This window comes from Odocoileus virginianus, chromosome 2 (assembly GCF_023699985.2).
Source record: "Odocoileus virginianus isolate 20LAN1187 ecotype Illinois chromosome 2, Ovbor_1.2, whole genome shotgun sequence".
Lineage (NCBI taxonomy): Eukaryota > Metazoa > Chordata > Mammalia > Artiodactyla > Cervidae > Odocoileus > Odocoileus virginianus.
Genome location: NC_069675.1, coordinates 29,928,330 through 29,944,951, shown reverse-complemented (window position 1 = coordinate 29,944,951; position 16,622 = coordinate 29,928,330). Strand labels below are relative to the sequence as shown.

The window sequence follows — 16,622 nt, the reverse complement described above, 5'->3', positions numbered from 1 at the left end:
GAAAACTGACCTTTTCCAGTCCTGTGACCACTGCTGGGTTTTCCAAATTTGCTGGCATATTGAGTGCAGCACTTCCACAGCATCATCTTTCAGGATTTGAAATTGCTCGATTGGAATTCCATCACCTCCACTAGCTTTGTTCATAGTGATGCTTCCTAAGGCCCACTTGACTTGACATTCTAGGATGTCTGGCTCTAGGTTGGTGATCACACCATCATGATTATCTAGGTCATGAAGATTGTTTTTGTATAAGACTTACTATAAAACTACAGTAATCAAGAAAGTATTGCACTGGCAAAGGGATAGACTCAGATCAATGTAACAGAATAGAGAGTCTAGAAATCACCTCACACAATTAGGCCTGAGTGATTTTTGACAAAGGAGGAAAAGTAATTCAATGACAAAAGGATAGTCTTTTTTAAACAAATAGTTTTGGAGCCTATGACAAAAAGGAAGCTTGACCTAAACCTCACACAAAAAATAACCTGAAATCCAAAATGGATCATAAATCTAAATGTAAAACATAAAATTAAAAAATTCTTGGAAAACACTGGAGAAAATCTCTGTCACCTGGAGTTCAGCAGAGTTCTTAGATATAACATTAAAAGCACTACCCATAAAAGAAACAAGTGATAAGTTGGCCTCTATCAAAATTTTTGCTCTGCATAAGATACTATCAAGAAAATGAAAAAGAAACCACAGATTGGGAGAAAGTATTTGCAAACCACATCTCTGAGAAGGAACATGTATCCAGATTACTTTTTAAAAAAGGAAAACTCTTAGAACTCAATAGAAAGGAATCAACAGCAAAAAAGCCAGAGTACTTCACCAAGGAAGTACCTCACATCTGTCAGAATGGCCATCATCATTTTGTGTGTGTGTGTGGTGGTTTTATTCGCAGTTTTTTAAGGAATCTCCATACCGTCTTCCATAGTGGCTGTATCAATTTACATTCCCACCAACAGTGCAAGAGCGTTCCCTTTTCTCCACACCCTCTCCAGCATTTATTGTTTGTAGACTTTTTGATGATGGCCATTCTGACCAGTGTGAGGTGATAGGCACTTCACCAAAGAAGATATATGAATGTCAGATAAGCACATGAAGAGATGCTCAACCTCAGTGGCCATTAAGAAAAAAAAAAAAAAAAAACTGAAAATCTCAATGTGATAAAACTGCACATCTATCAGAACAGCTGAAAACAACATTGACACTGCCAAGGGCTGACAAGGACGTAGCACGTTGGGAACTCTCACACACAACTAGTGAGACTGCAAAACTGGAAAGCTGCTGTGCAAAACAATTTGGCAGTTTCTCAGACTTAAACTTACATTTACCATATAACCCAGCAATTTTGCTCAAAGGTATTTATCCTAGAAAAGTGAAAATGTATATTCCTACTAAACCCTGAACATCAGTGTTTATAGTAACTCTATTCCTGATCACCCAAAAATGGCAACAGCCCAAATGCCCTTCAGGTGAATGGGTAAACAAATTGTGGCATATATACAATGTATATACACAATGTATATGTATATACATATATACATATACACAATGAAATACCACTCAACAACAAAAAGAAACAAGCTACTGATAAAGAAAACAAAATTGATGAGGCTTAATTAAAAAGCACTGATGGAAGAAAAGCTAGTCTCAGAAGGTAATATACTGGGTAGTACCATTTATCTAATAGTTGAGAAAGGAAAAGTATAGCACCAGAATACAGATCAGTGGTTACCAGGGTTTAAAGTGTGGGAAGGGTATCAGTGTGACTTCAAAGGGACAGCACAGGGAGTTATATGGCGATGGAACTGTTCCGCATCCTGAATGTGGTGGTGAGGGTTATATGAATCCATGCACCTGCTCTGCCACTCAGCCATGCCCCACTCTTGGCAACCCCGTGGTCTGTAGCCCGCCAGGCACCTCTGTCCATGGGATTCTCCAGGCAGGAAGACTGGAGTGGGTTGCCATTTCCTTCTCCAGGGCATCTTCCCGACCCAAAGATCAAACCTGAGTCTCCTACATTGGCAGGTGGATTCTTTATTTCTGCAGCCCCTGGGAAGCCCTATATGAATCTATCCATGTGTTAGAACTCTTGGAATTGTACATATATGCTCAAACTGTACATTAGTTTGGGAAAAAAATATTTTACTTGTCACACTACCGTGAGAACTAAAAAGTGAGAGCATATGGTAAGCAGCCTTGAACAACGGCTGTACATATTAAGTCTGTACCAAATGTTTGTTCAGCCCCCAGTTTGTTCTCCCTTTCAGCCAAGGATAAGCCCCTTCCCAGGGGTCAGTGTCCCCACGAGCTAGAATCTGTGTGCTTTTCACAGTTCCGAATTGAAAAAGTCTGGTGGAGATTGCATCCTACCAGCGGTGACCCAGCTCTTCACCACCACGTTTTAGTCTTTAGCTAGTGCAAAGACTCCGTTTAACAGGAACATTTATTTCTTAGATCAATGGATGTTTTCAAAACAGGAAATGTCAAGAGCCAAGATAGAGATTTCATTCCTAGAGTAAAATGATATATAGCCCATGTTCAGAAAATTGGAGACATGACCCTTTTTATGAAATACAAAGTATCAGTATTATTACATTTTTGTTTTCAAAGCTGCTGTGTCACATACAGTTAATCTAGAAATTATCATTTATAGATTATAACATTTTTAATGAAGGAAAGAGTCCTTGTATTTCTACTGACCATTGCTATTCATTTCTACCAGTTAAGTACCAGAGACAACTAACACTTTGCTTGTATTACAGTGTAGGAACTATCCATTCAGGATCGCTCTGTGCTAGCAGTTAGCATCAAGAAAAGAATAATGTGCGCTTAATATTTATTTTATGTTCTTCTGATGCAAAGCAGAAGTATTTATCTTGATTTCTGGCAAAATCTCTGGTCCATATTCAAAAGAAACAATGCCAAATAATGCTTTCTTCATATCCTCACAGAGGACATTAAACTTTTCAGGTAATATTTCTCTCTGTCAAAATACATGTTGCTCTTAAGGATTAGGTACAGATATCAGATTATTGCCTTAAAGATTAAATAAATCATTCTTTTAAATACTGTAATAAATAACATACTTATTATACGAGGAGTGATTTTGGATCCAGGGTTGCATTCGGAGTACTGTCTTACTTGCTTTACTCCAAATCTATTTTAGATAGTTTTATGCATTTGTTCTTGTCTCTAACAGGGTTCATTTGAACATTTGATATTTGAATTTTATACAGTCAGTAAAAGATAATTATTCACCCTAGATATACATGTTTCGATGCTGTTCTCTTGAAACATCCCACCCCCAGGTTCTCCCATAGAGTCCACAAGTCTGTTCTATACATCTGAGTCTCTTTTTCTTTTTTTTCATATAGGGTTATCGTTACCATCTTTCTAAATTCCATATATATGTGTTAGTATACTGTAATGGTCTTTATCTTTCTGGCTTACTTCGCTCTGTATAATGGGCTCCAGATTCACCCATCTCATTAGAACTGATTCAAATGAATTCTTTTTAACGGCTGAGTAATATTCCATGGTGTATATGTACCACAGCTTCCTCAGATCACCAGCCCAGGTTGGATGCATGAGACAAGTGCTCAGGCCTGGTGCACTGGGAGGACCCAGAGGGATGGGGTGGAGAGGGAGGTGGGAGGGGGGTCTGGGATGGGGAATACATGTAAATCCATGGCTAATTCAATGTATGACAAAAACCACTGCAATGCTGTAAAGTAATTAGCCTCCAACTAATAAAAATAAATGAAAAAAAAAAAAAGATAATTATTCAATGCATATGCTTTCTGATTAAATGTGTGAAACTCCCAAATAGAAAACAGAAATTAGTTTTAAGTGCATTATGAAAGACTTAAATTTATCTTTGGTTCATGGCACAGCAATGAGGTTTTTTTGGTGCTGTTCTTGTGGTTTCATCTTCAGTGATTGTCACAGTCAAGTGGCGCCCATAGATTCCAGAAGGATGTTTATCCCTATTTAATCCTCCTATATCTGAACAGAAGTTGCCCCAAACTGACCTTTATGTGACAGTTGCCTTTCATTATTGCATCTTGAGCTGAGTGTTGTCAATAAAAATCACAGTTAAACCATTTGACATTAACCAAGGGGACTGAAAGAGCCACTTTAGAGGCATGATATATTTGCCATTTTATCAGATGCTGTCTGAGACCCTGGTGAGTCATTAAAGTGGAATTCTGTTTATTCACTCTGACAGAGTAAGAGTAGCCCTGAATTCTATCTAGACCAAGACCCTGAATTCTATTCCAAACCCAATTCTCAATTAATAAAATTCTTTGATAATTCAAAACCAATTCTGAATTGTTAATAATAATTTAGTAAGACTGACCTTCAGGGGAATTTCTGGTAACATCTCTCCTTTCACCTTCTTGAGGCATCTTTGTGTTTTCCCAAATTTCTAGCACAATCTCAAATGACTGCTGGTCCCACCCCGATTTGAATTAATTTACTTAGTACTGCTTTTTAAAGGAACATCTAAGTTCTGGATATATTTTATCCTCATTCATCCCACTTGCCCCCATGAAAATCTTACTAGCTCTCGTTCTGATCTCTAATCCCTCTGATTGTGTGTGTGTGTGTGTGTGTGTGTGTGTGTGTGTGTGAATTTACATATACATATATAGCATGGGCTTTGGGGACCAGACCTGAGTTTGAAAATCAGACCTGCTACTGTGTCTCTGATCAAGTTGCTACACCACTCTTAACTCAACGCTCTCATCTATAAACAGATACAAGTAATAGTTAACTTACTTCATAAGGTGGTTTTGAAAATTATAATAGATAATACAAATGAAGGATTTAGCATGGTGCCTGACACAGCAGGCACTAAAAATAGTATTGCCATTTCACCATACACTCTGTACTATAATTATTAGACTCTATATATCACAGCAGAATTAAAATTGGTAAGGCAAGAAACATATCTTGCTTACCATTGCTTTTCCCAGAACTTTAATGTGTGTCGTGAAGTACTTGATCAATAAAAAAGTTATAAATCAATAACTGTACATGGTGGGCTTCCCTGGTGGCTCAGATGGTAAAGAACCTGCAGTGCAGAAGACCTGGATTTGATCCCTGGGATGGAAAGATCCCCTGGAGGAGGGCATGACAACCCACTCCAGTATTCCTGCCTGAGAAATCCCCACAGTCAGAGGAGTCTGGCGGGCTGTAGTCCATAGGTTTGCCAAGAGTTGGACACGACTAAGTGACTAAGCACAGCACTGCACAACTTTGAAAAAACCTTCCCCATCATCCCAACTCCCTAACTACCGATCAAGGCAGCTTGCTGCTGGTTCTTTTTGTTTTCCCTCTAAAGCAAGAGTTCTCAGTCTTCACTATGCATGAGAATCACCTGGGGAACTTTTATAGTAAGGATGCCTGGTTGCACCTGCTGCCCACCCCCCACCCCAGCCCCCCAACATGGGTGTGGCTCAGGCACTTACAGTATGTAAAAAACAACAACAAAGACAGCCGTAAGTGATTCTCATGTGCACCCAAGGTTGAGAACCTTTGGATTCTAAAACATTCAAACTCATTCAAACTAGCTTTTCAAGAACCAGAAAGCCCAAACACAAAGCCTTAAGACACAAGACAGAAGAACAGACCAGCATGAATGAAACCTGACCAACCCTGTCAGCCATCACTCAACTGTAGCCAATTATACTTTTGTGGGAATGGAGCCCAATGTTGCAAGATCTAAGTCTTCAAGAGAAGCCACAGATCTGCAGTTTTAGATGAACTTTCACAATGTGAAGAGCTGGCAACCAATTCAAACTTCTTTAAAATACTGTGTGGGCTGAACAAAACATGTCTTGTGCTGGATTCTGTTCATGGGCCAATAATTTGCAGTTTTTACTTTCTACCAACTGCTCTCCCACATCCTAAGAAACCCTTTCTATATTCCTCACCAAGTCTGTGTTAAATTCCTAGAAAGTTAAACTCCTTTTTCATCATTCATGAAATGATGAATGATGAAAATGATGTGTGCCCCAGGTATTATTTTGAACAAAACTGATTGGTATGATTGGCATAATTTTAAAGGGCTAACAATTTCTGTGATTTAAAGTATGAGATGCTCAAATGCCTAAAACTTAAGTGCTACTGCCATCATAAACAATATCCCCCATCTACTAACATGCATTAATATGGGAAATATGCAAAGCTCTGTTGAGAGGAGGCCCTTTGGAATACAGACAAGTGGCATGGTTCCTGCTCTATGGCACCATTCCATATACTTAGGGAAACTAAGACATACACCCATGGGATTTTAACACATATACAACACAAGTCATGTATTAGTGGTGAAGGCCTGGGTAGATTGAGCTTCTACACAGGAAGTAGTAGAACATCTCTCTGAAAAGCAAGTGGAGGCCGACTGTGGAATGCCTCAAATGGATGACAAATGAGTTAGGATTCCTACAGTTGCTAGTGAGAAATTGAAGGGGCTTTGAGTGTCTTTAACCTTTGTTGACTTTTTTTTCGTTTGTTTTGTCTTGTTTTTCAGTAGGAGAGTATTCAGAGCAGTGTTCAGAGGAACACACTGGTCTTAGATGAGACAGATTGGATAGTGGAGACCAGAGGAGGAAATTCTGTTAGAAGGTCACACTCAAGGCTGCAGACATGAGTGGATGAGGGTCTGGCCTGAGTGATGGTGGAGGGATGGGAAGGAAAGGGCAGGTTCAAGTGATTTTAAACTTGACCTGATAAAAATTAGGGCTACCAATCATTTGCTATTCCCCTACAATGGGCTTTATCCTGTGATGAGCGCTTAACATAAAGTGATTCCTTTTGCTTTACACAGAATATGACTGAAATGAGAGAGCGTTTGAAGAGGATTCCACTATACAACCACAGTGTGAAATCTATCTTCTAGGGCTTTAGAGGTCATTGGGCCAACTCCCTCACTTTATTGATTGGACTTGACTTTTCTCAGTCATTTGCATACTTTGTAGCACAGCTGGAAGAGAACCCAGATTTCTAATTTTTTATCCTTAGTGATCTTTTCTTTTCATCATGTTGCTTCTTCATCCTGAGCTCTCATATAAATGAGTTATCAATCGGGCATTAGATTCAGGTAAAAGATGATGAAACTGAACAGCTGAAAAAATGGAAGTGAACAGGTGATAAAATGTGGTGTAGAGTGTAATTTCAGAGCCACTTGGTGCAAACAAGGGGTTGGGGGACGGGGTTAGTCAGGAAAAGAAGTCTCTGCAACCTTGATATAAAGGTTATACAAAGGAGGAGCTAAAGTCAGCAATGGTATATAGTTAGCAGGAGAGCCTCATCCCCTTTATCAGTCCAGCACAGATGCTGAGATAAGGGGACATAAATGGAAATAAAAAGAAAGCAGATTCAAAACAGCTATTAGAAATTCCTGTTCACTGGAAGATGACAAAAGTGAAGAATCACCACTCTCAGAAGGTTGACGATGGGAAATCCCTGAGACTTGCTGGGCAGTGAAGTGTCATTGGAGTTGGGTTTGGCGTGGCACCTACCCACCTACAACTATACTTTCTCTCCCAAAGAAAACATCACGGTAACATGAGTTGACACAATGGCATGTGGCAGTGTCTACATGAGACAGATTGAGTACAGTTTAGTCACTCAGTGGAGTCCGACTCTTTGCAACCCCATGGATTACAGCACGCCAGGCTTCCCTGTCCATCACCAATTCCAGAGCTTGCTCAAAGTCATGTCCATCAAGTCGGTGATGCCATCCAACCATCTCATCCTCTGTCGTCCCCTTCTCCTCCTGCCCTCAATCTTTCCCAGCATCAGGGTCTTTTCAAATGAGTCAGTTCTTCACATCAGGTGACCAAAGTACTGGAATTTCACCATCAGCATCAGTCCTTCCAATGAATATTCAGGACTGATTTCCTTTAGTTTTGACTGGTTGGATCTCCTTTCAGTCCAAGGGATTGTCAAGAGTCTTCAACACCATGGTTCAAAAGCATCAATTTTTCTGCGCTCAGCTTTCTTTATAGTCCAACTCTCACATCCATACATAACTACTGGAAAAAACATAGCTTTAACTAGACGAACCTTGAGACAGACTATCTGGAAGTTAAACTAGATAGAAGGTCAATGGGAACTGAATGTCTGGGCATGCGGACTTTGCCTCCTTTAGCCAGCCTTTTGGCTAATATGCAGATAATCCCTGTGGCTGGGGCTCTGATAATGCAAATCTTTCTTCTATTTCAAACTACACCAAAAGGAAAAGCCAAATTATCCTCTCTGTCCTAAATTGCTCACTGTCAGCCCGTGTAATGAGAACTAAATAAAAGGGGAGGAAACAGGAGCAAGAATGTTTTCTATTCCTTTCTATTCCTTCTCCCATTTAAGCTCAGAATACATTTCTCTCACGGATAAAGGTCTACAGAGAAAGATTTGGGGAAGACACAGAAGCCATAAGATACTGATCAGGATGGACTCGGTGGGATACAAGAAGAAGGAGCCCTCTTCTTTACTGCCACTGCCAGGCAAACCTGCTCCATTGACCTGTCTTCCCCATCCCAGATGAAATTCAGGGCAGATGCCATAGCTGTATACTCTCATAAATGTCATGAAAGTCCAGTGTCAACTGTTATTCAAGGTCCCCTCTTTCATCCTATTTAAAGTCTCCCTATTCCACTGCTCAGAGTAGTTCGGAGGGAGCAGTTCCTTCCTCCTACAGGCTTCTGGAAGTCTTCTCCAGACAGGTTTTCTTTGGGGCTCTGGTCACTATTCAGGCAAGTCCATTCTTTTCAGGATGAGAGGCCAGTTCCTTTTGGCTGGGTACAGGCCTGGCTTCTGGGAAACCCACACCTTCGTCACACCTCTTTCCCAAAGCACCTGGCCATTTCTCACCTTTAGAGGCCAGACTTTAGTCATAAGCCAGGCTCTATATCACCTAGATATGCAGGAAATGAGTGCAAACTCTTTAATTAGCTCTCCTCATACCTCCCACACTTGGCTAAAGGTGAAGAACAAGTGTCTCCTCCACACCAGGAAGGAAAAGTACAAAGAACACTGACACGTCTATTCCAAGAAACCTCCATGAGAGCCTCTGCAATCCCAATAATAGTTGGCATTTCCACACACAGCCTGAAGGTGGGTAAAGGGCTAAAGCCAGCTGAACCAATTTCTCTGTACTTTACAGAACATCTCACATTACACATGACATAGCACCCCACATCTAGGCAGTTAAGACATGCCAGAAGGTGGAGAATTTGTTTTTTTTAAAGCTTAAAGTCCAGTTATATAAGGAAGCCTGCTCTTCCTACCTTCTCACCTCTTCCTTCCTGCTATTCACTGCCCCACTGGTTTCACGACTCATGTGGTAAAGTGAAAAATACACCCAATTAGATGCCCAAATGATTTTGACAGTGAGATAGTCATCTCCTGGGTCATGGTAAAGAGCCAAATCAAGTTAGCTATACCCTTTTTAATTTTTTTCCAGATGATTTCCTCATTTAATTCAATCCACCCCCTAGGATAGTTTTCCTAAACACATTCCCAGAAAGTTAATTAGGGTAGCGGTCTGACCTAAAGACTGTGAAGCACAAAAACTCTTGGCATTTTGAGGTCAGGACGATGATCAATTTCTTTTTGTATACCCTGTGCCAAGCTGTTCTAACTTTAATTTTTTAAACTCATGTGAAATTCAAAGAACACAGAGAGCAGTGTCATTTACACCTTGGGCCATCATAAAAAGGCAGCTTCCTCAAAAAGAATATTGGCTGTTTTCCAAACTGCCAGAAAGCTTTTTATGGGATCTTTTAAACTATTCTCCTTTAATCCACAAAGAGGAATTAAATTTGGCCAAGGGTGAATCGACCACCCAAGAAATTAATTGCTTCTAACAGATAGTTCAAGGGAATACTAAAGCTTCCCCATTTCAGGAAAGTAAAAAATAAAAAATAAACCCCACCCACCCCATTTGTCATGAAAGAGACATGAAATAACTTGCAATATAGTGAAGAAAATTTTCTTTTTGGAGTCATATTGATGAATTGTGCATCTTTACAGAAATTGTTCAGGCAACTTTATGCCCCCTTACAGAGTATGAAAGTTGCCATCTGACATGAAGGGTATGATGATATTTTTAAATAGCTCTCTCTGTTTAAAAACAGACATAAATAAATGATGCTGGGGATATGGCCTGGTGAGAATTTCAATCTTGAAAAACTAATTATGAAATATTTCAAGTATGAAGCATACAAAATGCTATCATAAACACTCATAAAGTACCACTCAGCTTTGCTAAATCTTAACGTTTGGTCAAAATGGTTCAGATCTTTCTGAAAAATGCAAAATACTTTAAAGCTGTGTTTCACTCCTTTCCCTTGTCACAGAGGTAAACACGGTGCTGATTTTGCTGTTGCCATTCTCAGAAGTTTCCTTTTGATAAATCTGTATGCATCTCTAAACATATTTGGAAATATGGATCTTACTATTATTTGAATATAGTGAAAATATTAGCCGCTCAGTCGTGTCTGATTCTTTGAGACCCCATGGGCTGTAGGCCATCAGGCTCCTCTGTCCATGGAATTCTCCAGACAAGAACACTGGAGTGGGTCACCATTCCCTTCTCCAGGGGATCTTCCAGACCCAGGGATTGAACCCGGGTCTCCTGCATTGCAGGCAGATTCTTTATCGTCTGAACCACCAGGGAAGCCATGGGTCTTATTATTCGAGTATGGCGAAGCCAACATATTAGAAGCCAACTGCCACGAAAAGACGGTTTGTCATATTCACAGCTCCCAAGAGAAAGGGGGCCTGTGAGGAAGCACCAGGGTTTGTCATGTGGCAACAGGAGCTGGGGGAAAACAGGCAAGAGCTTTTCTGTGGCTTCCAAGGGAAAAAAAAAAACAGGGTAAACAGGTTTAGGATTGGCTAGTTTAAATAACTTCAGGGGACTCTGCAGTGTAGGAGCTTCCCTAGGGTGATCAGGGTAGAGAAACGGAGGCTTAGGGTATAAGGGCCCCTTAAAGGAAGTGGTGTGTTTGGGGGGGGGGGGGGGCGGCGGGCAGGCACGGGGGTGGATTAGTTGGTTTGCCTAAGAAACACACACTCTGAGGCCAGTTGTTTGCTGTCTCTAGGAATTAACCCAGGGAGGAGTAGTCTTCCAAATCACCATACCACAAGATCTGAAAACATCAAAAATACAGAATGAAAAATACACAGTTCATACAAAACAACAAACTGTTTTATTTTGCATGTTGTTAACCTTTATGAAAATCATATCACAGTGTACATACTGCACATATAATTCACTTTTTTCTCAACATTCTGATTTCAGGATTATCCAGATTTTTGAATGCAGCTCCAACTAGTTTGTTTATTTTCACTGCTTTGTAATTTGGCATTGCGTCAGTATATCAGAAGTGATTGTCATATATTCATTCTCTTGTTTATGAGCATTTGTCTCCAGTTTTGTTTTTTTTTTTAACAAATGATGTTGCAGTGGTTAATCTTTTACCTGTCTCCAGGTGTATACGTGGCCAAGAGACTTGAAATAACTGGATCCAAAGGCATTTGTTTCTTTGACTTTAATACATTTTGCCTAGTGGCTACTTAAAGGCATCTAATTATTGTTTAAATTTGCATTTTCTTAATTACTAGTGAAGTTGAGCATCCTTTCATATGTTTATTGGCTATTTGCATTTTCTCTTATATGAATTGCCTGTTCTTATCTTTGCCAATTTTTCTACCGGGTTGTTTGTATTTTTCTCATTTTGTAAAGTTCTTTGTATTTTGGATGCCAATTCTTGTTAGCTGTATGTGTTGCAAACATCTTTCCCCAGTCTATTTCCCCATTTTATCTTTGTTTTTGAGAAATTTTAAGTTTACTATAGTCAAATCTATTAGCTTTACAATTTTGGTGTACAATTTTCGTGTCTTTTTAAAAGAAAATTTTCTCAATAAAATGTTACATTTTATTTAAAAGTTTTAAAGTACTGATTTTTCCCATTTAGATTTTTAATAAACCTGGAATTGAGATTTTAATATGATAATAAAGGTTTTATTTTTATCAACAAGGATAATCAATACTTTAAGCATTTATTGATTTATTAAAGTCTTCCTCCATAGATTTTTAATGCTACTCTCTCACATGTCATTTTCTTTTGTTTAATGGTCTATTTCTATATTTGTTTTCTTTTCCACTGGTCTACTATTTAATTTCTGTCAATACCACAGCATTTTAATCACTATAGTTTTATAAAAATCATATCACCTATTATGCCAATTCTCCCAATCTTGTTTTCCTTCTTCAAAATTGTTTTGGCTATTCTTCAAAACTGCTCTTCCATATGAATATTAACCAGCTAGTCAATTTCCATTCACATGTATCAAAAGAAACAACAAAAACTATTATGTCTTATATGGGTCTTGCATTTGATTTCTGTTAATGTGGATTAAAACTGATATTTTTACAACAGTGTGATTTCCCTTAAACATAAGTTTTATGGCCATTACCAGTGATATACTTTAAAATAATATAAGAATGAAAATTAAGTGTGTTAATTATACAGCCATCTACCCAACTAGACTTTATTAATTCTACTACTGATCTCTTAGGTTAGAGTTTGCTTTATAGACAATTATGTTATCTATAGACAATGACAGTTTTTCATCAATAATCTTAATATATCTTCTTTTTTTTTAAATCTTACTGTATAGGCTAGGGTGCCTAGTATAATACTGAGTGGAAGATGCAACAACAGGTACCCTTGCCTCATTTCTAATTTTAAGAGGAATGTGTCTAATATTTCATCACTGTGTATGATGTATTTATTGTAGTGGTAGATAGATTTTACTCCTTATCAGATTAAGAATATTCTCCCTTTTCCTTGTGTGTCAAAATTTTTTATCATAAATGGACTTGGTCACTATTTTTTTAGTGTTCCTTATTAAATAGGTGAGTTTTCCAACCATTATAAACCTACCTATTCAATAAGGAGTACTAATTTCTTTGTTACTACTCCTTCTTGTTTTTGAGCCTTCCTACTGGATTATTTTCTAAGGGAAATTTTTTGGTAAAACTTTGTTAAGGGTGAATTAAACTTTTCTAAAGTCTTTTTATTTTACCCCCACATTTGAATGACTACTTCTGGGGACAGGATTCTAAACTGGCAGTTATTTTCTCTAATAATTTTGAAGATATTTTTACCAAGCTTTCTAATTGTATTTTTTTTTCCTTTGAAGATAATGACTTTTTTTTCCTCTGTTTGCACTTTTAAAAAATTCTTGTTTGGCTCTACAGGTTTAATTCACAGGTATCTGACAATGGATTTGTCTGTTTCCCTTCCTGAGACTTACTGAGGTTTCTGAATCTGAGCATTTATGTCTTTCATAAATTATGGAAATTCTCCAGATGTTATTCCATTGAAAATTGATGTTCTCCACTTTCTTTCTAGAAAACACATATGATAGATAGGTAGATAGATAGGTAGGTAGACAGACAATGACATACATAAATAAATCTTTGCATTCCAACTTCCCTATTTCAACTCATGGGATCAAAACACAAATGCTTTGTCTACCAAGTCCAGATACCCCTTCCCCAACTTCTTTTCTTTATCCCCTCCTCCCCCAACCCGACACTCCCAGAGTGCACTGACTTCAATTTACCTTCTTAGAATTCTGTTTGCATTCATGACTCCAGTTTCCATCTGGTATTCAGTTATTACACTCTAGGTCCCTAGAAATGTCTTATACTTTTTTATAAGCTCAGCTATGCAACTGAAACAATATTGGCTATGTTTTACATAAGACTTCTGGGTGATCTTTAGTGGATCTAATTTATAGTCTTTCAGGAGATGGAAGACTTTAAATCTTCAATAAGATTTAATTTTATTAATTAGTTTGACCCACTTAATACAGGAATAGACATTAAAAGTTTTAGAATATGTGCTTGATACTAAAGTTGAATCCAAAAGAACTATCTGGTTGACTCATTATCAAATAAAGTCAATTATACAAGATTCCACTCTTTGTATGTCTTATTAACTAGTATTTACCTTAGTATTTCAACTCCCTTGAAGTTTTAGACTAAGTAGTTTAAAACAATTTTATTCTTTGCTTTTGCCAGTTTGTTTTCATAATTTTTCTGTCTTGTAATAAATAGGAACAAAAGGAATTTGTCTACTTTAACTAAGATTAAGTGAGAACATTAAGAGAATATGAACTGACCTTGATTCTTTTCAGATGAGCATTCAATAAGTTACACTGTTCCAGAACCATTACACTCAACCCTAAATTAGATCAAATACTTTCATAAAGACTATGCTTTTAGCATCAATATGTTCTGATAGTTTTGAGACCCAGGCTCAAGCTCACACACTCTTTCCAACCTTCCTCATATATATTTATTTATGTACTATGGGGGTTTTACATTTTAATCCTTGTATAACATTTATAGTTGTTACATCAACTGTATCCCACATCTGTTTTCCTGTGATTCCAAGGCTTCTATTTTTTGTCTTCCCATGTGTATAAAATCCTCCAGAGCAAGAACAGTACACAGAATTCTCTCTCATGATTCCTCACCCTGGAACTGATGAGGACATGACAACGAAAGGCAAACAAACAAAGTGGAAAAAAAGAACTGCTTGCCTGAACAATAACTTTATGAAACAGGAATTTCACTAATAACAATTTAAAAAAATAGGAGACAAATGTAAAGAAGGTTTGTGAAACTATTCAAGTCCACACTGAATGCCCACTAACAGACTGCCTTGCACAAGGAAGGATTATAGTAGGGGGAAAACCAAATCCCTATTAACCAATTGCAAAGCAAGGAAAGTGAGAGGGAGCAGAAATAGGACTCCTGTTATAGATTCCCAAAGGGTCACTTGTAATTCTACCCTCAAGCCTAGAACTCTCAGACTTCAATAGCCATTCAAGAAACATTTTTCTGCATATGTGTCATACATCATTCACTGTTCCAGGCATTTGGTATACAGCAGTAGGCAAATCAGATAAAAATCCCTGCCCTCACAGAGCTTGCATTCTAGTTTTGGGTAAAAGATAAGTAAGTATATTAATATATAAGTAGATAAATAAATAGAAGATTAAACATATCAGAAGTATTATGAAGAAAGCTAAGGCTAACGGTCTAAGTTGGGGAAGCTGTCATTTTAAATAGGGTAGTTAGAGAAAGCTTTACTAAGAAAGTGACATTTGAGCAAGCAGCTGGCTGAAGGAGCAAGCCAGGAAAATATGAGAGAAGAATTCTCCAGGAAGAGAGAATTGCAAATGCAGAAATATTAGGCAAGAAGGAACCTGGCCTGTACAAAGAATAGTAAGAGATTACTGTGAAGAGAATGAAATAATCAGTGGTGTGAGGTGTCAAAATTGAAGTTAGAGGATCTATGGGAAAGGAGAGTGGGGAGATCCTGCAGGATCCTGAAGGCCATTATAGACTATCTGTTTTGTTTTGTTTTGTTTTCCTAAGATGAGAAGCCATCAGAAGAATATTGAGGCAAGCATGAGACAAATTTTTCCAGCAGAAGGAAATGGCAAAAGCTAAAGATGGATGAGGTTAAGATTTTTCTAAGATGGGAGAAATTAAGGCATGTTGGTATACTGATGGGCAGGATCCAATAAAGAAGAAAAAGTAGGTGAATGAAATGTATGAAAGAAAGTTGGAAATGGCTGTAGCGGCTACCTTCACAAGGCAAGGGAAGAGATAAGGTGTGGATCAGAGGAGCTGGTTTTTAGTCAGGACCCTGGACAGCTCACCCATAGTAACAGGAAGTGGGGCAGGGTGTATAATAGGCCCAGGTGCAGGTGAGAGGTTAGCTGGGAGCCATGTGAGAGCATGAGGATGTTCTCTTCTACTGGTTTCTTTTTTTCTGAAGTAAGAAAAGTCAGCTGAGGAAACAGGGAGTAGGTACTGAGAATTGGAGTAGAGAAAAAGAAGGAGACACATAGGGCTAGAGGAGGCAACATCGAGTAGTGATGAACAGAAGGCTCATATCCTAACTCTGCCACATGTTAGCCACCTGACCCTGGGCAAATTTTTAAGCCCTCCCTAAACCTCAGTTCCCTCTTATGAAAAAGAGGGATGACAATAGTGCCCATATCACTGCTTTGTGATATGGGTGGAAAGGGATCGTGGAGAAGCCATTATAACCGTTACTAAATGGCAAGCAATAGTATGCGTTGGCTGTCATCTGCTGCTATACCTTAGGCACGCAATGACTAATCGATGAGCGGATAGGTTGTGATATTTTCTGTTCACTCTCTTTTCAGGAGGTTTGTTCTCACCAAGCTTCGAGTCATCCCAAAAGGAGCCTTTTCAGGATTTGGCGACCTGGAGAAAATGTATGTACCTGAAGAGCGCGTGGGTCCTTTGAATGGCGATAGGCAGCAACCTCAGATCACATCTAGCATGATTCTTTATGCTTAGGAACTAGAATGACATGCCAAGCAAAGGTTTTGCATCTTGTCCAATTGCGTTTCCTTTCCATATTTCCTAAACTTGTGGAATCTTTCAGCATGTGACCACTGAAATAAGCATAAGGTCAATCCAAAAAATTCTCACAATTTTGGTACAAAATTTGGCTTCCCTGGTGGCTCAGATGGTAAAGAATCTTCCT

At 38.5% G+C, this 16,622-nt stretch overlaps 1 protein-coding gene and 1 long non-coding RNA gene across 2 annotated transcripts in view; one reads left to right on the top strand and one right to left on the bottom strand.

Annotated features, from left to right (window-relative positions):
• The window catches only part of FSHR (follicle stimulating hormone receptor), a 189,235-nt gene that overhangs the window by 52,190 nt on the left and 120,423 nt on the right, over positions 1 to 16,622 (top strand). The window contains exon 2 of the mRNA XM_070478094.1: positions 16,276 to 16,347. Coding sequence (XP_070334195.1) covers positions 16,276 to 16,347 — 72 coding nt within the window. The remainder of the gene's footprint in view (positions 1 to 16,275; positions 16,348 to 16,622) is intronic.
• The window catches only part of LOC139038733 (uncharacterized), a 300,176-nt gene that overhangs the window by 272,045 nt on the left and 11,509 nt on the right, over positions 1 to 16,622 (bottom strand). The window lies entirely within an intron of this gene.